Source organism: Microcebus murinus, chromosome 21, assembly GCF_040939455.1.
Source record: "Microcebus murinus isolate Inina chromosome 21, M.murinus_Inina_mat1.0, whole genome shotgun sequence".
Lineage (NCBI taxonomy): Eukaryota > Metazoa > Chordata > Mammalia > Primates > Cheirogaleidae > Microcebus > Microcebus murinus.
This window is the reverse complement of record NC_134124.1, coordinates 7790736-7810783: the sequence shown is the minus strand read 5'-3', so window position 1 is coordinate 7810783 and position 20048 is coordinate 7790736. Positions and strand designations below refer to the sequence as shown.

The 20048-nt window shown below is 59.4% G+C and overlaps 1 protein-coding gene across 1 annotated transcript in view; it reads right to left on the bottom strand.

The window, feature by feature from the left end:
* Positions 1 to 18686, bottom strand: part of PSD2 (pleckstrin and Sec7 domain containing 2) — a 40491-nt gene extending 21805 nt beyond the window's left edge. The window contains exons 1-4 of the mRNA XM_075996119.1: positions 18495 to 18686; positions 5431 to 5855; positions 2299 to 2748; positions 1806 to 2000 (exon numbers count right to left, since the gene is read on the bottom strand). Coding sequence (XP_075852234.1) covers positions 1806 to 2000; positions 2299 to 2748; positions 5431 to 5804 — 1019 coding nt within the window. The 5' untranslated portion in view covers positions 5805 to 5855; positions 18495 to 18686. The remainder of the gene's footprint in view (positions 1 to 1805; positions 2001 to 2298; positions 2749 to 5430; positions 5856 to 18494) is intronic.
* Positions 18687 to 20048: the final 1362 nt, after the last annotated feature.

Sequence of the window (20048 nt, the reverse complement as noted above, 5' to 3'; positions counted from 1 at the left end):
AAATTCCCACCTGATTCTCATTAAGCCTCAAGCTCTCCCTCCCACGTGCCGGACCCCTGGGAAATGGAGAACCACGTTAAATAACACCAAGAGGACACCACACCCAAAATGTGGAACATTCCTTGGGACAAACAGCTCAGTGTCCTCAGCAAATACCTGGCATTTTAGAAAGGGCAGGGGACTGTTGGACTGTTACTGATTAAAAGAGAATTAAGAGACGTAGCCGTCAAATGCAACGTGTGGGCCTTGCTGGAGCTTGATTTGAACCAGCCAACATTTGTGAGACAATCAGAGAAAATTAAACACAAAACGAATGTTGAAGATACTAAGGAGTTTGTGTTAATTTTGTTAGGCGTTATAATGGAATTATGATGATGTAGAAAATTCCTTATCAGTTAGAGATACACACTAAAGTATTTATGGGTCGAATGACAGGATGTCTGAAATATGCATTAAAACATTCCAGCAGACGAGAAAGAAAGCTGTGGGTAACGGATGAAAGGAGAATGCAGAGATGGTGACCTTGAAGTTTGGCGAGGGCTATGCGGAGGTTTAATGTGTTACTTTCTCTGTTTTTGTGTATGTTTGAAATTTTTATAATAAAAAGTTTAATTAAAGAAAAAGAAAGGAGTGGCTGGTCCTGTTGATCCGCCGAAGGGGGCAGAGTGAGGTCGGGCTGGGTAGCAGCCACCAGCAGCAGATTCGGAGACACAGGCCGCCCGTGACCTTGGCCAAGGGGTTTCTGCAGGGGTGGGTGGGTCAGGCGAGCCAGTCTGGAGGGGCTGAGGGTGGAGAAGGGGAGGGTAGAGGCCATCCAGGGCAGAAAACCCGAACATTCCAGCATTCGGTTGGGAAACGGGATGAGGAAGGATGTTCAGTGTTCAGTCTCACCTGGGCACAACTAACTGCTGGTGGGAAAACGCCCGCAGAGGGCGTGGTTGAAAAGATGGGGAGGGAAGGATAAACCATAAGGAAGGCTCCCGAAAGGATGTCATTAGGTTCGGGGTGCTAGAGGGTGGGGGTGATTGAGCTGTGACTTCTGGGGGGGCAGGGCACGGAGGCAGCAGGAGGGAGAACAGGAGGGCCCTGCGAGGCCTGGCGCCCCACCCCCATCAGCGCCACCTCCCATCCAGGGTCCTCACTGTCTCCCTGAGCCTGGGCGGCGTGGAGCCAGGCCAGCCTCTGCGCACCCCACACCTCGGCGTGGGCTGGGGGACCCAGGACAGAGGGGCCAAAGGCAGGCGGACACGCTGGGGGTCAGTCTGACGCAGTCCCACAGTCCACGCCTGTCCCCTGGCCCCCTTCAGGACGCTCATCCGGCTCTTTGGCACCAGTCTGCAGGCCAGGCTCCTGCTGTGGGGACTTCAGCCCCTTCAGCTAGTCCCAGGGGACAGCAGGGCTTAACAAGGGCCAGGAACCCCTACCTGGGCTCTCAGCCACAGTGGTGTGGCTGGCCCAGGTTCCCCCTGGCCCAGGTTCTCCTCTCGCCCCGGCCCCATTAGGTGGGCCTCGCTCCCGCCCGGCTGCTTTGTCCTCGCTGCCAGCCATCGTGACCCATAACCGCATCCCACATCCTGCGCCGCCAGCCCCGAGGGCCCGCCCCGAGCGCAAGTCCTCGCCCAGGCAGCCCAGAAAGGAAACAGATTTAGGGCGAGGCCGGGAATGAGGACAAGGGTGGGAGGAGGTGTCCTTGGGGAACTTGGGCACCCCCAGCACCAGGCACCCTTGCAAGGAGACACCCACACCCCGTTCAGGCCGAGGAGGACACGGGTGCCGGGGTGGAGGGCGTGTGACATCGCACTCACTTCTTGCCCAGCTGCCGGGCCACGTCGCAGCGCTGGAAGCCCTCCAGGTGGTAGAGGCGCCGTGCCAGCCGGCGGGCCGCTTCGCTGACCCCCTGGCACCCGTTGGCCAGCGGGTCTGTGCCACCGGGCTCCAGCCCCTCCGAGCTGCTCAGCTCTGAGTCCGAGTCCGACAGGCCATCCTTCAGGCTGGGGTCGCTGCAGACGGAGGGGGTGGAGAGGAGGGGAGGCCCAGGGTCAGAGGCCCTGCGGACAGACTGGGGGCCTGGGCCTCTGAAAACCCACGCAGGGACCAGAGCTCCACTGCAGCAGGAGGGAATCCAGTCAGACTTTCAGAAGAGCCTCTCGAGTGAAATCCCAGCACAGGGCCCTGACCCTGTCTGAGCTGAGACCTGGGAGAGCAGTGGGTTTCCCTAACTGGCTCTGCCTCCTCGGGGCCTCAGTTTCCCGCCTGCACGGTGGTTCTCCCAGCTCCCAGCCCGGGGCCCTGCCTCACCTGGCCGAGTTCAGCAACTTGTCCGTATCCTCCTCCTCGTCATCCTCGTCCCCACCTGGGCTCCGGGGTCCGTCTGCGTGGAAGCCGTTGGGCATGGCCGTGAGAGACAGGCGGCTCAGGACGTTCTCTGAGCGGCTGCTGGAGATGGAGCGCCGCAGGGGGCTGCCCAGCTCCCCGTCGCCACCCGCTGCCCCCATGCTCCCCTCGGGGCCCATGTCCCCAATGCCCAGCCCGGCCCCGGGCTCAGGGCTGTCGCGGGCCCGCTGCTGGATGAGCGGCGTGAGGGGGGCCTCGAAGCTGACGCAGCTGTCGCTCTCGTCCGTGAGGCTCAGCACGTCCAGCGAGTCGAGGCTGCTGTACTGGGTGCCCCGCAGCAGCTCTGACTCCAGAATCTTCTCAAACGTGGCACTGAAGCCGTCGCGCACATCTGGCTCCCCGGGACCGCCCAGCCTGCGGGGTGCAAGGAGCCGGTCACCACCCGGCCAGGGCGTCTCCCGTACGGGGGCTGGGGACTGCGCCGGTCTGGGTCTGGGAGCTCGCTGGGGGCAGAGAACAGGTGAGAACTGTGTCCTGTTTGTTTATTCCTTCAGCCAACACATACGGGGCGCCACGTGCCAGATGCTGGGCTGGGGATACACAGTGAAAAGAGCAGACGTGGTCCCTGTCACCCGGGCCCGGCCCACAGCAGGCATCGGATATCTGTCCAATTGAACGAGCCCTCTAGGCTCCCAGAGCCGTGTGGCCATCTCCCTATCACAGCTAGTGTCACATTGGGTCACAACTTCACTGTTCCTGCAACCTGCAGGTTCTTGGCTCTCAAGTCCTGCCTGAATGTCCCCTCCTCAGAGAGGCCGGGGAGGCAGGCCCACACCGTGCTGGCCTCCTCCCCAGCCCTCCAGCATGTACCACTCTGTTCGAATAAATATTGTTTACCGTGCGTTCTCCAGCCCCAGAGCAAAGCCTGTGCAAGGCCAGGGAGCACCCAGCACACGGTGGGTGCTCAGGAAATCTTGCCGAGCGATGCGCGGGGTGATGACCACCTGCTTGCCAGCCACGCCCACCCACGCTTCCCAGACCTCGCAGGACCCACGGGGGCCTTGGCACCGGCTGTTCCCTCTGCCCAGAGTGCTCTTCCCTGAGCTAAGACCCCCTTCTTTCCACATCCCTGTCTCAGAGGTCTGCCCTGCCCCCCTACCTCTAACTGACCTGTCCCCCAGGACCCCAGCCCCTTTTTCCTACTTTATTTTTTCCAAAGCACTTGTCCCTTCCAGCATACTGCATAATCATTTATTATTTTATTATTGTCTGTCTCCCCACTGGAGCCTGTGAGAGCAGGGATTTCTGCAGGGTTTGGTCATCTGTGCAGCCCCGGCACCTGGAATGGAGAGGGGGGGGGCAAGAAAGAGACAGGGAAAAGAGATACAGAGACAGAGAGTACGGGAGATAAGGAGAGAGCCAGAGAGACAAAGACAGAGACAGAAGCAGAGAGAACGCAGCAGGCTGAGCCGGCCCATTTCAGATAAATCAAGGCCTGCCATTTGCAAGGAAGTGCACCCCTCCCTCCACTTCAGCCTCCCCCAGGCTCTGGCTACACCCTGCTTGGCCCCAGCACCGGCTGCCTAGGGGAGGACTAGACAGTGCCCCTTCCCCTCAAAACTCGACCCTAAGATTCGAGCCTGCGTGCTCCCTAGAGAAGCCACCTCCTCCCCAGCCCCGGCAGGAGCGACTGCAGCCTCCTTGGGCGCTCTCCTACCAAGGACCACAGTGGGGAGGAGGGCAGACTCCTAAAAGGTGGCAGGAGGCCTGGCAGGGGCTAGGGTGGAAGTCGCCTCGGCTGACCTCCAAGAGGAGAGAGGGAAGAGAAGGATCACCTGGCCACCAGGGCAAATACCCAAAGTCTGCCCAGCAAAGGCCTCTGCCTGTGCTGGGTATAGAGACATCCGCACAAGACAGCCTTGCCCTTGGGGGGCTTCCAGCCCATTGTCAGAGCCATGAATGGAACCCCCATCTCTTACCCCCTCACGCAATTGAGCGGATCTGAGGGTAGCCCTGGCAGGGGCTTGATGACAATCATCCCAATCTCCAAAGCTCTGTCTGTGCCCACCCTCGGCCACCCTAAAGAGGATGTAAACATGACACCTAAAGAGGAACGGTGTGCTCTAAGAAGCCCCAGCCCCTGCCGCCACCCTACTGCCAGCCAGGGTGCACCCTAGCCCCTGCACGGGTGGAAACTCTCTGTGGCCATGGCACGCCCAGTGCAACAGGGACCAACCCCAGGTACTCACATTCCCAGCCACATGGGCCTAGAGACATTTAGCCCTACACAGCACGTACACGCCCAGAGGTGCACCCACAGATGCCCAGGCCGGGCACACACCAACACCCCCACCCACAACAGTACAGCCACACATGCTAACATGCCCACACATGTGCACATGCCAAGGTGTAGGCCAGCCACACACATGCATGCCCCCCACACACACTACACGCTCCCCCCGCTGTTCAAGCCAGGGCCTGTGGCTGTGTACACCAAGACTTCTAAATGCTTCCTTTTCTCAGCCCCCCCTGAAACCTTCTAGACATCTCAATGCCCCATCTCCACCCTCCTTGTCCAATTGGCCCCCCAAGACTCCAGGTCTCTCCCGAGCCTGCTGAGGAATATAGAAATGGGGCTGGAACTCTAGCAAGTAGGACTGAAGGGAGATTCCTGGTGGCACTTCCTGGTGGCAACCTCGGATGAGAGTGCCTGAGAGGGGTTAACCTGCACAGCCTGCTTTCCTGGAGTCAGCGGCAGGACTGGAGACTGTCATCTCCAGGAGGCGGAGGAATGGACCAGATGACCTTTCACATCAAGGCCTTTCAAAAGGACTCTCACGCCCAGCCCCAGGGGAGGGACGCAGCGCACAGAAGCAGCCCGTGGCGGTTTGGGAAGCTGAGGGCTGGGAGGCACGGCATGCCCACTAGCCTTGAAGTCCTTCTCACTGCTCTGGCCTCCCCAAACACCCTGAAGCTGGGCAAGATAGGGACAGGAAATCCCCGCTTCATGTTTGAGAAAAATGAGACCCAGAGACACTCAGTGGCCAGGCCCAGGCCACATGGCAACAGAGCGGCGGTGAGCTCCACCCCACTTACCCCAGCTGAGGATCCTCGGGGTCTGAACAGAGGCTCCTGGGGGCATCGTCCCCCTCTGCCAGCCCACCAGTCCTCCAGGGCCTGGGATCTGTTGAATCTTCCAGAATGCTCGAGTCTGGCCCTAGGACGAGGCCATTGGTGAGAGAGAGGTCAAGGCTGAGGCCACGGAGGGCCACATCTGGGTCCTTTGTGGGCTCTTCAGTGCCCACCAGCATGCCCCTTTGCTCGTGCCCTGGGCTGCTGAAGCTGCTGCCCAGGCCCTCGCCAGAGGCTGGTCCACTCTGGACCCCGGGCTCCTCCTCAGGTTCCAGGCTGGGGTCCCAGGCAGCACCACCTTCCTCGGGCAGTGCAGAGGGGAGCTGATCCTCGTCCATGGCAGCCACTGGGTCCACCCCTTCCTGGCTGCTCCTGGGACTCCACTGGACCTGGCAGCAGAGGGAGAGATGGAGGGCTTGGTCAGCCAGGGCAGGGGCTGGGGGTCTTAAGCCCGGCAGAGCCGGCCCTAGAACAGCAGGATGGCCGAGATGATCTCTGCAAACACTTCGGCTGGAGTCTGGGTTCCAGCCCCCTCACGGCCCTGCCAGGCCAGCCCCCAGCCTCCCCTGACCCCTGCCAGCCCCTATGCCCAGTCCCTGCCTTCCCTGTTACCTCTTGCGTCTGTTGTGCCCTCCAGAATGCACCAAAGCCCTCTGGAGAAGATCCAGGCAGGGAGGAACTGGGGAAGGGTCCAGCGCCCCCTGCAGGCCCCTCCATTCCCACTGGTGAGCGACAGAGACAGCCCCAGGCTGCCAGCAGCCAGCCTGCTGGCCTCGTCCCACGTCCTCTCACCCTGGCTCGGGGAGCCAGAGTTGAGTGAATCTTTGTGCTTAATGGAGGGAACTGGGCTTGGGACTGCCTTTAAGGGGGAGTTAAGAGAGGAGGCAAGGAAGACAACAGAAGAGCGGCTTTATCAGAGCAGGGGCCACCCCAGAGAAGCCAAAGCGAAGCTGGTAGACAGCTGTCGGGAGGCCCAGCGCGTGGCGCTGTCCAGGGTGCTGGGCGGGTGCGGCGCCACCCTGGAGCCTCCCAGCAAGTCCAGGCTGCCTCAGTCACACCCAGTGCCAGGCGCCCTGGCTGTGCCAGGTGGAAGGACTAGGGGACCTGGGGTTCCCCTCCACTCCCAGACCCCCACTAGAGCTCGTTCAGTCTCAGGACGGACTCATGAGGGGGCCACCAAGGGCACTCTGGGCAGAGCACTGGAAGGGGAGTCAGCCCTGCTCCGCCTAGCCTATTGTGGGACCACATGTGGGTCCAGGCCAGCCCCACTCCCCTCTGGATCTGTTTCTCTCCTGTAAAATGAGGAGACCCACTTTATCCATCATCTCCCCCCACCCCACCCCTGTTTAAAATGGATCAGGACCAGCCCCCGTTTCCCAGAGGCTTCCTGCCCAACCTGATCCCAGATGGGCTGTGTCCCGGATCTCCCCTCCTCCCCTCTCTGCCCCTGGCCCCACCTAGTCTAAGCTATCCCCCTCCCACCGTGACTTCTGCCAGCAGGGACACAGACCAGCCCCTCCAGACGCCCTGAGGAGCTACAGAGAATCAGGAAGCCAGGGCATTTCTCCCAGTTCTGTCTGGGCCACTTCTTTCCTCCCTTCTTTGAGCCTTGGCTGCCTCCAGACCCCCACTCTCCCCTGGAGGAACAATGCTGGGGAAAATAAAGCCTGAGCAGCCTTCTGGGCCACAGCAGGACGAGCTGCAGGTGCAGCAACAGGCATTTAAGTGAGACCCAAACTTCCTACACCTGCCAGGTCATCAGTATCCCCGGAGGGACTTGTCAAAATGCAGATCACCAGGCCGACACCAGACCTGCAGAATCTACAGAGAAGGGCTATGGTAATCCGTTATTCTTATAATGGGACAAGCGTGGGAAACCCTGAGCTAGACTCCAGGAGAAACTTCCACTTGTAGAAGACAATCCTGGAGAGGAAGGTGGGTCTACTTCTCCAGGAATTCTGGGCCCTCGAGGGGAGGTTGGCCACCACAAGCCAGCTAAGGTTCGTGTAACCTGGGTTTTCAAGCATGGAGTGCAAGAGCAAAGGGCAGGACAGAGACCTGGGCCCTGCTCACCCACCCAGATCAACACCTCCCAGAACTTTCACTGCTGCATGACAGTAAGATTTTACTTAACATGAAAAAAGCCCACAGATTTTTTAAAAATCTGAAGAGCCAGGCTCTAGAGTATCTGGGCCCCGATCCTAGGACACCGGGGACCCCTAGGGGTTCGGCGCTGAGTGAGGGATTCTTTCTGGACTGCCCTAAATCCCCGCCACTGCTGTTGCTATTTCAATCTGTTCCCTCCGGTTGTGCACTCAGAAGAGGGAGAACAAGAGGTCACCTCCTCAACTGAGACTCCTGGGGAGGGACATTTAGGAAGGAAGGGGGGGCTTTTGGCCCTCTGCCTGAGTTCCAGTGCTCTGACCTGCTTTCTAGCCCAGGGCCTGCGTGAGCGCTGGGGCCCAGGCGTTCAGCTGGACTCCACCAGGACGCCTCGGGCTCCCCCAGCTGTGCCTAGAGGCTGAGCCTGGCAGGGTGGGGACCCCCTTGGTCAGAACTCTGCCTCAACCCCCACTGAAGCCTGAGATTTGAGATGGCTTCACTTGGTGCGAAGTGGCTTCATTTGATGCTCCATCTACACCCGCCTGAAAGCCAGGATTGTGTATAAACCAAAGACCCCTTGGGAGACCCATCCACCACCGCCCCAACTCCCAGCAGCTGCCTCCGGCTGGCTCCAGCCCTACCTGCCCAGCCATGTCCCCTACAGCTGGGAGTGGGCTGGCGGCTCTGCCAACACTGGGCACTGGGCCGTGCCCTTGCTTTCTGGGGGTAGGCAGACAAAGGGCAGCATTGAGCTCTACCCTGGGTGGGGGGCCCAGAGTCCCCGCCCGGGCTGAGGGCCAGCTGAGCCCAGAAATAGCTGAGCCAGGACCCCTGCTCTTGCTGAGTCCAAGGGAGGGTGCACAGAGGAGATGCTTTAGGGCAGAAGTAGAAAACAAGGCCCCAAGTCCTCATTTTAGGTCCTTAACCTACGTGCCCTGGGACTCATCATTGCAAAGATCTCTGGCCTTTGTGAACCCATCTGTAGAATGGGAGCATCACCTCTGTTCTCCGCCCTCCCCCAGGGCTGGTGGGACACTTAAGGTCATGGATGCTCACAGAGCTGAGATCTATGCAAGGGCAAACTCACTACAGAGGTCAAGGATGAAAGGCAGCTAATGCTCTACTTTTTCCATGACTATATTTGACCAATGGGGAGACTGAGGCACAGAACCTGGCAAGGCTTTGCCTGAGCCTCTCTCGGCCTGATCTGGGCCCCTTTGCAGGCAGGGGCTCCCCCCACCCATGGCCCCTGGGATGACCCTGGGCTCAGCTGCCTCTTTTTTGGCACTAGCTGAGACGGGGACCACGATGATAGCGAACCCCTGGCTGGGCCGGAACTGACTGCCAAGCCAAGCACTTTCTGGGTTTCAGCTGCTCCTGAGACAACCCTGTCCCCTCCCCACTCTCCGTGTGGCAGCTGGAGTGAGCTGTGAAAACACAAATTACATGACCCCCCTCACTCACTCATAACCCCGTAAGGATTCCCACTGCCCTTAGATTAGAATCCCGGCTCCCCACATGGCCTGAAAAGGCCCCGCCTGCAAACCGTTCTGCCGCCCTCTCCCCGCCCTCCCCCTTCAGCCACACTGGCCTTCTTTCTGCTCCCTGAGCTCATTCCCACCTCAGGGCCTTTGCACCAGCTGTACACTTGTCCTAGAATGCTCTTTCCCTAGATCTTTAAAAGATTGCCTCTGCTGCCATCGGGGCTCAACTCCAGGGCTGGCTCCTCAGAGAGGCCCTCTCTGGCCACCACACGCTCCACACCCCCCACAGCACCCCGGCACCTAGCAGAACCGGAACTCTCCTTCCTGTTGTGTACTTACCTCCTGCATCTCCCCCCCGCCACAGGGTGGAAGTTCAGTGCAGGTGGGGACTATGTCATGTTCATGGCTGTCTCCCCAGAGCCCAGTGCAATGCCTGGCACGCAATGGGTACTTTAAATGTCTGTTGACTAAATGACCTATTATCATCATCCCCATTTTTGGCAGGCGTTAAGAGAGGTCGAGGAACATGCTCAGAGTCACAAAGCTGGAAAGCCAAGCTGTCACAGGGATAATCTTACGGTCCCTTCCATGCTGGAATCCAAGCCAGGGACTGTAGGAAGCTCAAGAACAGGGCTGGAGGTGGGGACCCAGCAGGGAAGGCTCCAGGGACCACATGCTCTACGAGACACAGGGGTGACTGCATGGGTGCTGGCACCTGTGAGCAAGCGCAGGATGCAGCCATTTGTGGTGCGCGCACACACACACACACACACTCGACACATGCACACTCAGACACATGCACAAAGACACATGCACACACACAAACACTCAAGACATGCGCACATGCACATGTGCACACTCAGACACATGCACATACATACACACAGGCACACACACGCATGCACAGACACATGCATGCGCACAGACACAGGCACACACACGCACACACACTCAGACACATGCACATACATACACACAGGCACACACACGCATGCACAGACACATGCACGCGCACAGACACAGGCACACACACGCATGCACAGACACATGCACGCGCACAGACACAGGCACACACACGCATGCACACTCAGACACATGCACGCGCACAGACACAGGCACACACACGCATGCACACTCAGACACATGCATGCACACAGACACAGGCACACACGCACACACACTCAGACACATGTACGCACACAGGGAACAGGGCAGCCACTCTGAGGCTGTCCCTCTGAGTGGGGAGGTGGAGATGAGCTGCAGGCCTAGGGGCAAGGTTAAGGGCAGCTAGACCTACATCACTGGGCATCCAGGGCCAAAATCATTCTGCTTTGGGAGAAGCCAGGGACAGGGATGGGACAACCCAGAGCTTCAAGCTGGGGCAGAGGGTGGGGAAGACAGGCACCTACACTGGCCACAGCCACACACAGTGTCAGCAGGGGCCTGGGTGGGTGTGGGAGAGAATGGGGAACACAGATCTCCTTGAGGGAAGTGGGGCACAGGAGGCAGAGTGGGGACGGGTCACAGTGCTGAGCACCACCCATAACCGGCAAAGTCTAATAAGCCTTGGGATGTCCAGGGTTGCCTAGAACCCAGGCAGGGTATGTAGAAGGACTGGGACCAGAGAAAATTGCTCTGGAATGTCAGTGTGGCAGCCAGGCTGAGACCACAGCTATCCCAGGGAGCGGCCTAGGATCCAGGACCCTCAGGGTTTGCCTCCAGTGGGCTAGGGCAGCTTGGGCACATGAAACCCCTCCCGGTTCCATGTCCCCACATGCACCGGAGATTCCTAACCCGTTCCTAGTCTTGGACCTCTGTGCATCTGATGGAGCTGTGCACCCGCCCCACAGATTCTCACACACATGCTTATCTGGAGGATATTTGGGGAGGCTCACAGGCCCCTAGAGCCCATCCATGGGCCCTGGGCATAAGCCCTAACCTGCATAATCCCCAAGGACCTTCCACCTCTGACACTGGACACTTGGAGAGAGCACCACAAGGGCTCCTCGGCAAAGAAAGATAGAAACCTTTCATCGCGCGACCTATTCTCTGTCCCCTGAGAGCCGACCCTGAACACCTCATGGGTCCACAGCCCCTCCCCCAAATTCCTCCTGCACTACCTGGCTCCCTAGCTCACCAGATTTTAGCACATGGGCTGGGATCTTCACACACACACACACACACACATGCATGCACACACACAGGCACTCAAACAAGATGACTGATGCAAAGGCTGGCATGCAGGAAGTGCTCAGAATAGACCCTCACCAGCTGTGCCCCACACCACTGGGGCCCTAGGCTGGCCCGGGACACTCCAGGGCTCCACGGGACCCTGCCACTGGCAGCATACGCAGCAGGGAGTTGCCGGGAAGACCCCTCAATTGGGTCCCAGGTCACACAGCTCTCCATGCTGCCCTACAGCCTCTGCAAGCCAAGGTACCTGGAGGTCAGGATCTTCCGGTCGTCCCCAAGCTCCAGGCCACCTCTCTAGGCCCAGGTCAGCCTCCTCAACATCCCAACTGCCCAGGACAATGTGGAAGGGATGTCCACCCAGGAGTCTCAGGAACTTCCCCAATTCCACACCCCAAAGTGGCCCTAAACCCTCCTCACCCACATGGTCTTCCCAGCTTGGACTCCGTGCAGCAGCAAGTGCCTCAGACTGGGACAGTCCAGGACGGTGGGTCAGTGCCCTACCTTTGCAGTCAGAAAGACCTGGCTTTGAATCCCAGCTCTGCTACCCACAAGCTGTGTGACCTTGGGAAAACTGCCCACCTGTCTGAGCCTCAGTGTGCCGCTCTGTAAAATAGGGGGTGCTACCAACACCCGCCGGAGACGGCGTGCTCGTGGTGCTCAGGGAAGAGTGGTGACCCAGCTGGCTGCCCCCAGGGGTGGGATGCCCCAGAGAGCAGCACACAGCACAGGTCATTCAGTGGATGCGGTTTGTCCTTAACAGCTGTCAGAGTGGGTTCTGAGGCTGGGGCTTCAGAGGCTGAGGGTGGAGGCAGACGAGACTTCTGTGGGGTCAGAGAGGACACCCCTTCCTTTCCCAAGGAGGCTGGGGACCCTACAGTCCTGTCCCCCCAAGGCCAGGCTCAGCCTATCTTTCCATCTCAAGGCATAAGAGCTACACCAGGTGTAGAACAAAGACCAGGAACCTGGGCCTCGCTTAAAGGTGCCCACCTACCTCACGTGGTGCCAATTTTGGGGTAGAAACAAGCCAAGCACCCCCTGTTTTCCTTCTCTCAATTTGGCCCCCAGGGAACTAGCCTTGTGCCTTGGGTTGTGGGGGTCTGTGGGCCTCTCTTTGCTCATGGTTGGGCAGACAGAGGTCCCCAGGGCTGGATGCACATTTGCATCTTATCTGCATGTGCCCCACAGCCTGCTGGGATTCTCAGGGGCCCTTAGGCCTCACTCCACAAAGGTCATTCCTGGACATCTCCCAGCTTGCTTCTCTCCCCAACCCCCCCAGCCAATCGGCATCCTCATTTGCTTATCATTTGCATACATCTGCATGCACATTTGGAGCGCCCTTAACTAACAAAATCCACAGAGTCGGCTGTCAAATCCCAAATCATCTTTATAGCTGGTGACTCTGCCCCCAGTTGACTTCCCCACAGGGTGAACATTCAGTTATCTGGAACCACAGAGGACCAGGCTGTCCTGGTTAAGGGAGTCTGCCACCAGACTGACCACGGCTCTGCCTCCCTCAAACTTCAGCAGGCACCGGGACTCTGGAGCCCACATTTGACCCATGCGCCTGGGGGCTGAGTCACATCCTGAGAGCTGCAGTGGGATGACCAAGTGCAAGTGCTCCCGGCCAGCCCTGTCTCAGCCACAGTGCCCGGGCAGGGCAGCCTGAGGGAGCCAGGACAGCTCAGTCTCTGAGCAGTTTCCCGTGGTATCTTCCACAGCGGAGAGAGAGAAAACAAGACATTCCATCCTCCCTTCTCTCTGCCTAGTTTTCACATAACCCACAGCCCAGGTCCTCACAATCTGTAACCCCCCAAGCCCTCTCCCTGTCCGCCCCCTCCCCTGTGGCCTTCCCCCACCTGTCTCCCCCAGCTCTGTCTGTGTAGCCACTCTCCCCCCTCCCTGGTTGAGTCCTTCTCCACCCTCCTCCCCTCCACTTCCCCCTCCTCTTCCCCCTCCTCTCCCGTCTCTGCTTTGGGACTTCAGCTCAGGTCTGACAGGGCTGTGAGCTCCTGGTGGCGACACAGCAGCACGCGGTACAGGGAGCAGGTGGGAAAGGCTGTGCTGGGTGTTCCACTACCACCTCCTCTCCCACCTGTGGCCACCGAAGGGGGACCTGGCACTGGTAATGTCTCCTCCCTTGGGACACCGAAGGGGGACCCGGCATTGGTAATGTCTCCTCCCTTGGGACACCGAAGGGGGACCCAGCACTGGTAATGTCTCCTCCCTTGGGACACCGAAGGGGGACCCGGCATTGGTAATGTCTCCTCCCTTGGGACACCGAAGGGGGACCCGGCACTGGGTCCTCCTCCCCACAGGGGGGAGGAGAACAGGAGAACAGGTGTCCTGGACGTCGAGGAAAGTACTTCAAGGAAGAAGCAGACTGAATGTGTGAAATGCTGCAGGTGAGACTGAGAACTGGCCGTTGAGTGCAGCAACAGGGAGGTTCCTGGTGACCTTGAGAAGAGTGGTCAGTGGAGTGGAGGGGGTGAAAGCCCGATCCGAGTGGAGCCAAGAGTGGGAGGGGAGGGCGAGGAGACGGCGTCTGGACAGCCCTGCTGGGGAGTCGCGCTGTACAGGGCGGAGAGACGCACCGCAGCTGCGGGGGAGCAGTTCCAGGGGAGGGGAGGCATGTTCTCAAGCAGGCACCAAGGGACAGGATCTAATGCATGCGTAGAGGGTGGCCTTAACCAAGAGCAGAGACACTTCGCCCACAGGGACGGAGGAAGCAGGGCAGGGCGGGCAGAGGCTGGTTGATGCGTGAGCGAGGCTCTGGGGGCTGGGGACGTTCTGACTGCGTCCATCTTCTCAAAGGCTGGCGGCTGGCAGGGAGGAAGGGACAAGAGAGGCTGGGGCTTGCGGGTAGGAACAAGTATGAAAGAGTCACCCAGCATGGGGGGAGGTGGCGGGCTCAGGACCGGTGCTGTGACTGCTGGATGCTATTAGGACCCACCTGACGTTCATGGGTTGGACTTGGCGTGAGAGCAGGCAGGGCAGTGGTCTCTCTCGGCCCCATTTGGCAGGCCGGGCGCGGCATCTAACGGGGCTGGGTTCGCCACGTGCGCGTGAAGAGGCAGAATGAGGCAAGGGGGTGGGGGCTGCAGGGGAGAGGTTATCCCGCCTTTTTCATCCTGCTCAGGCCCCTCCCCTGCTGGCGCCTGCACCCGCCATTCCCCGCAGTGGGCTGTGTGTGGCCCTTTCTCTGCTCTGGTCTCACAAGGAGCTTTTGAGAGGTGGCCACGGGTGACCACCCACACCTGGGGAAATGAGCTTCCTGCACAGGGTTCCTCCGACCCAGAAGGCGCTCAGACCCCACACACCCAAACCCCTGGCCTCGTCACCCTTCCGGAGCCACCGCGCGGGCCGCCTTCCCACTCTCCCATCTCCAGGCAGACAGGGCCGCCGTTCTGCCTCCTGAGTCTCTCCTAACTCCACTCCCTTCCAGCCCCATGCCAGCAGGGCCACCAAACCATGCAACTCATTCCGTCTGCACGTCCCCTCTGTGCCCCCCATGCCACCCCCAACTCCCTCACTCCCCTACCTCAACCCGCTTCCTGACCCTGGTTCCTGGCACCTCGTGCTGCACGCGCCACAGCGTCTCTTTCCACGTGCCCAGCCGGTCCCACTCTATGCTCCCCGGAGGCTTCTCCAGCACTCCAAATGCCGTCCTTCCCCTCTCTGAAACCCCGCAGAGGCTCCCGTGTCCTTGGGGGAAAGGCCAGCTGTGGGCTGGGCCCACCTTCCTGTCTGGCCCCCGCACCCTCCCCCCTCGCTGCGCCCCTCACTACGTTCTCTGGACCCTGAGCTGTGGCTCACCCCCCCTCACCCCATCAACGCCTGTTTGGGCTCCAGTCTCCAGGGTCTGGCCTGAAGTAGGGTTCAGTCAGCTTTGCTGACCTGGTGTATGGTGACCAGGTGGGTGAAGCTTCTGGAGGTAGGGAACGGGGTGTGGGGACAGGATTTAAACAAAAGGAATGCCCTGATCCCTCAGCCAAGTGACAAAACAGCACCACCTACCACAGGACAAACCAATAACATGTGCCACCTGAGGACAGGACTTCACCTATGGGATGTTCCTGCCCAAAAATGTTTAAGCTGAACCTAACCATGAGCAAGCTATAAGACAAATGCAGAATGTGGGACCTTTCACAAGGCTTCAAAATTGACAACGTCATAAAAAAAATGTTTAAAGCAGGGGATTAATCCAGATTAAAAGACACTAAAGAGACATAATAACTAAAGGTGATATGCGCTCCTTGATTGATTTTTTCCTAAAAACAACTATAAAGGACATCACTGGAACAAACAGAGAAATTTTGATATGGACTAACACATTAGGTCCTTACTAAATTTTTCAGGTATAACAGTATAGTTGTTTTGTATTAATAGAAAAATGTCCTTGTCTCAGGAAATTCATGCTGAAGCATTTAGCGGCGAAGTGTTATAACGTCTGCAACTTACTTTCAAAAGGTTGACAGGGAGAGAGAGAGAAATTCGGCAAACGTCAACAACTGGCAAATGTAGGTCTCTGGGTTAAGAGCATTTAGGTGGGTGTTCGTTGTACTATCGGGTTTGACAGGATAAAAAGTTAGGTGGGAGAAGGAAGGGAGTGGAGGGAGACAGTTCAAAGAGGGGAGTCAGAGGAGAGGACAAACCTTTCTCCAAGTGGCCCACAAACATGCAGCGAGCTGGGCTGGGGGCCCCCCCGAGACTCGCCACCGAAGGGGCCAGACCCCCACGGAAGCAGACTCACCTTGGAGCACAGCCGCTCACTAGGGAGACAGGGAAGCAGCCAGGCCCAAGGGAGAGCAGCAGGGCCGCCCTCCGCCCCCCACTGAGCTGTGGCAAGGAGCCAGGTCTGGCTCCAGGCCCGCCCCACCCCCGAACACCCCTCAAGGGGCAACAGCCTGAGTGTATCCTCCTGTTCGAGGAGCCAGGCTAAATATGGAGTCCCAGACATAAGATGCCGCTCAAAACAGATTTTCCTGGAAAAGACCATCTGGCAAAGGAGGTCTAGAGCATCGTCTGTCGCAAGAGGCAGTGTTGCTCTCCTGCAAGCCAACGTCCGTCCAGAATGGGAATGCCTTGATCCCACCTCCCTAGGAGACCCCAACGTAGTGCCTCAGTTTCCCCCAAGTTCACCCCCTTTTCCAGACGGAGAGACGCTCAGTCCCACCTCTCTGCTAAGTTGTATTTCCACAGAAGAAGCGGGTGAGGCTGGGGACATAGGTCTGAGTATCTGCCCAGGTGCAGATCCTGACTCTGCCACGTACTAACCAGGGGACTCTGAACAAGCAACTTCTCCCTGAGCTTTAGTGTTCTCAACCACGAAATGGGAATAATGGGAGCACCTCCCTCTGAAGGCTGCTATGTTTATGAGAGTACTTAGCACGGTGGTGCTTAATATATGGAAGCTGGGTGAGGTCATACCCTCCCAGCCCCGCTCTCTCTCTCAGTCTCGTAAGAGCAGAAAGTCATTCTTTCCAGCCACCTTTGTTCCCTGCCTTCAGGAGGGACCTTGGGTGGCACCATTGGTCAGGTCTGCTTGGGGAACATGCAGCCCATAGCCGTCAGATCAACATAAGCCAAGGAGGGAGACCTCTCAGCCTGGCACAGGGCACCTATGGGGCTACAGGGTGCAAACCACCCCAGCACTGAGACTTCAGCTTGCAAGAGGCACCAGTGGCGGAGGCCTTCCAAGAACAACCCAGTCATCCCTCTACCTTTGGTTGAGCCACCACCCACCTACTCCCCCCAATGCATAGGAACCTCTGGGGGTTCTGGCCAAACCCTAGGGGCCTGCCATGCTTCCACCAGGACCAAACTTCAGAGGCCCCACTCAAACACCACTGCCTCCCACCACATACTGGGGAAAGGGAGCTGTTGGGAGGGCAGGTCTGTCCTCCAGAGATGGGAGGAGGGCAGAGGGGGGCAGCCGGTTGGTTTGACTGAGTCAAAGATCCCAGATCACAGAACTTGTAGCTTCCCTGGGAAGCAGGTTCCTAACCTCCTAGGGGAGGGGGCGGAAGAATGACTATGTCCAGGGCCAGGGGCTGGGTATGGAGGTAGTCCCTGTGCCCCTTACCCATTCAAGCTGCCTCAATAGTCCCCCATTAAGCAGCTCTTATTGCTTCTCAGCCTTTTGGCTAAGATCAAGTATAAGCAGCTCTTGTTTCCAGGGTCTGGAAGAAGGAACTAAGGAAGCCAGGAGAGTCCAAATGCCTCTCCCCAGACCCAGGCTGCCCATCTGCCCTGGAGAAATGCTGAGTGCTCTCCCTGGCCCCCATCAAGCTCAGCCTGGCTTATCCTGAGCCTGCCAGGAGTCTTAGACCCTCTTCCATTGTGACTGGTGCTGCTGCTCCAGTTCTCTTCCTGGGCCCCCCAAGATGGCCCCAAGACAAAAGGGTGGGCTTGAGACAGTGGCCCCCTGGGCCTGTGCAAAAGCAATGCCCCCAGTTATCATTCCAGGGAGCCCCTAATCCTCCGGGAACAGCAAGAGTCTGACTACCTCCTCCTAGAAGGGCCAGCTGGGCAGAGTGGTCCCCACATCTGGACTCCCTGCCCCACCCAGCCCCAGCAGCCCTCCAAGGACCCCTCCCTCCCTGCTGCTGCCTCGGCCATTATGTGCCTCCTCAGCCCTGCCAGCTGCCTGCCACGCCCCCATGTTAGCCCCTGCTCTGGAGCAGCCAGGGAGGCCTGGCCACCAAGCCCGGCTGTCAAAGTTGGGAAACTGGAAACAGACATAAATCCTCAAAGCTCCTCCATCGTGAAGGTGGCTGCCAGCAGGCCCTGGCACCCAACACCCTGATCCCTGGCCACCAAGCTGCCACTAGCACCCCATCAACACACACATACACTCAGATTATACAAAAGGGGGAGAGGGAACCAGGAGGCAGAGCCCAGGAGACAATCGGGCTGGCCGGCCCTGACCCTCCTGCAGGCTGGGCTGGAGCTCTCCAGTGGCGCCCCCATCCTGGCCCAGACCCGGCCATCCCGGGCTTCCTCGCTCGGCCCCATCTCCATGACAACCGTATCCTTCGGATGCTCCAGCCGCCGCGGAATTGATCTCGAAATGCAGCTTTGTTAGCAGACCCCAGCGGGCACAGAGGGCGGAGGGCGGCGCCCGCCACCCAGCATGCGCCCCCTCCCCCCCTGCACCCTCTCCTGGCCCCCAGCTGGCTGCGAGAGGGAGGGGCGGGGTCCCGGAGCGCGCGGGCCCTGGGGACGAGGTGGCCCCGCGGCCCCACTCACCGCTCCTGGTCCCAGCCGCTGGGTGCAGCCTCTCACGGCGGGGCCATGCGGAGGCCGTGCTGGACTGACCGTCCAGCTCCGCCGCCGCCTGTCGGAGCTCCCAGCGCCCGCTTCTGTCCCTTCAGGTGTCAGAACCGCGGCTGTGGAGAGGCTGAGCAGAGAAGGGGGGACGGACGGCAGGAGGGAGGGAACGAAGGCAGGAGGAGGGAGGGAGAAAGGGAGGAGCGGGAAGGGCGGGGAAGGGCGGGGGGACTGCGGGCGGGCAGGCGGGCGAGCCCGGAGCCCGGAGGTGACAGCGGCCACCCAGCCCGGCCCGCCCACCGCGCCTCTGCACGGAGCGCTCCACCTAGTGCCCCAACGCTGGTGGGGAGGGCGTGACCAACCCTGTCCCACGCGGCCCCGCACCGGGCCCTTTAAGAAAGTGGGGGAGGGGAGTGCCGCGAGGTTCCGCCCCCTCCTAGCCCCACCGGGACCCTCTGTCCTGGAACCCCAGGCCAGACCCAACCAGCGCCCCCTCGGCAGGACCCTCCCACCGCAGACCCTGAGTCCTCAGGACCTGCTCGGCCATCCTGGAGGTGCTGGAGGGGGCGGGTCCTTTCCTCGTGGTAAGACTCCTGCCCTCTGCCCACCCCACCAGCTCGGGGACACCCGCACTCCGGAGGGGCAGGGAGGCAGAGGCAAGGCGGAGGGCCTCAGAGAGAGGGAGGCTGAGCGAGACAGAGGGACAGCAGACCTGGGTGTGGGGTGAGGAGAGTTTGAGACAAAGTTGGAGGGGAGTGGGGCAGAAGAGAGAGGAGAAGGACAAAGGAGAAAGACGTCGAGGGAGGTGGGAAGTGAGGAGCCTGGCCAGCCAAGGATGCAAGTGCCAGTGCCAGGTCAGGAGGAAGCCACTGGAGGCAGCTGCAAGGTGAGGGAGAGAGAGTGCTCAAGGCTGTGGAAACCATCTCCCAAGTCACCTGCCCCACAGTCTCTCCCCTGAGGCTAGTCATGACCTTGAAGCCCTCCCTTCAGGCCATGACCATAACTCAACAAGGGTTGACCACACTGTACCTGGTCTAGACGTTAAGAACTTGGGGCTGTGAGGCTTCTGCAGAGCAAGACAGGTCCAGTCCCTGGGGGGGAGGGAAATCAGGTTAGAGACAGGCCCTGCCACAGAAGGCTACTTTCTTTTGCTCCGCGTAGAGTGCTGTGGCATCAGCCTAGCTCACAGCAACCTCAAACTCTTGGGCTCAATCAATCCTCCTGCCTCAGCCTCCTGAGTAGCTGGGACTACAGGCACGCAGCACCATGCCCGGCTAATTTTTTCTATATAGTTTTAGTTGGCCAATTAATTTCTTTCTATTTTTAGCAGAGACAGAGTCTCACTCTTGCTCAGGCTGGTTTTGAACTCCTGACCTTGAGCGATCCTCCTGCTTCGGCCTCCCAGAGTGCTAGGATTACAGGCATGAGCCACCGCACCTTGGTCCACAGGAGACTACTTTCTACCTCGCTCCTTCCATTCCAGCCCCAGGGACTGTTCACCACACCCAGCTCCATCCCACCTCCAGACCTCTG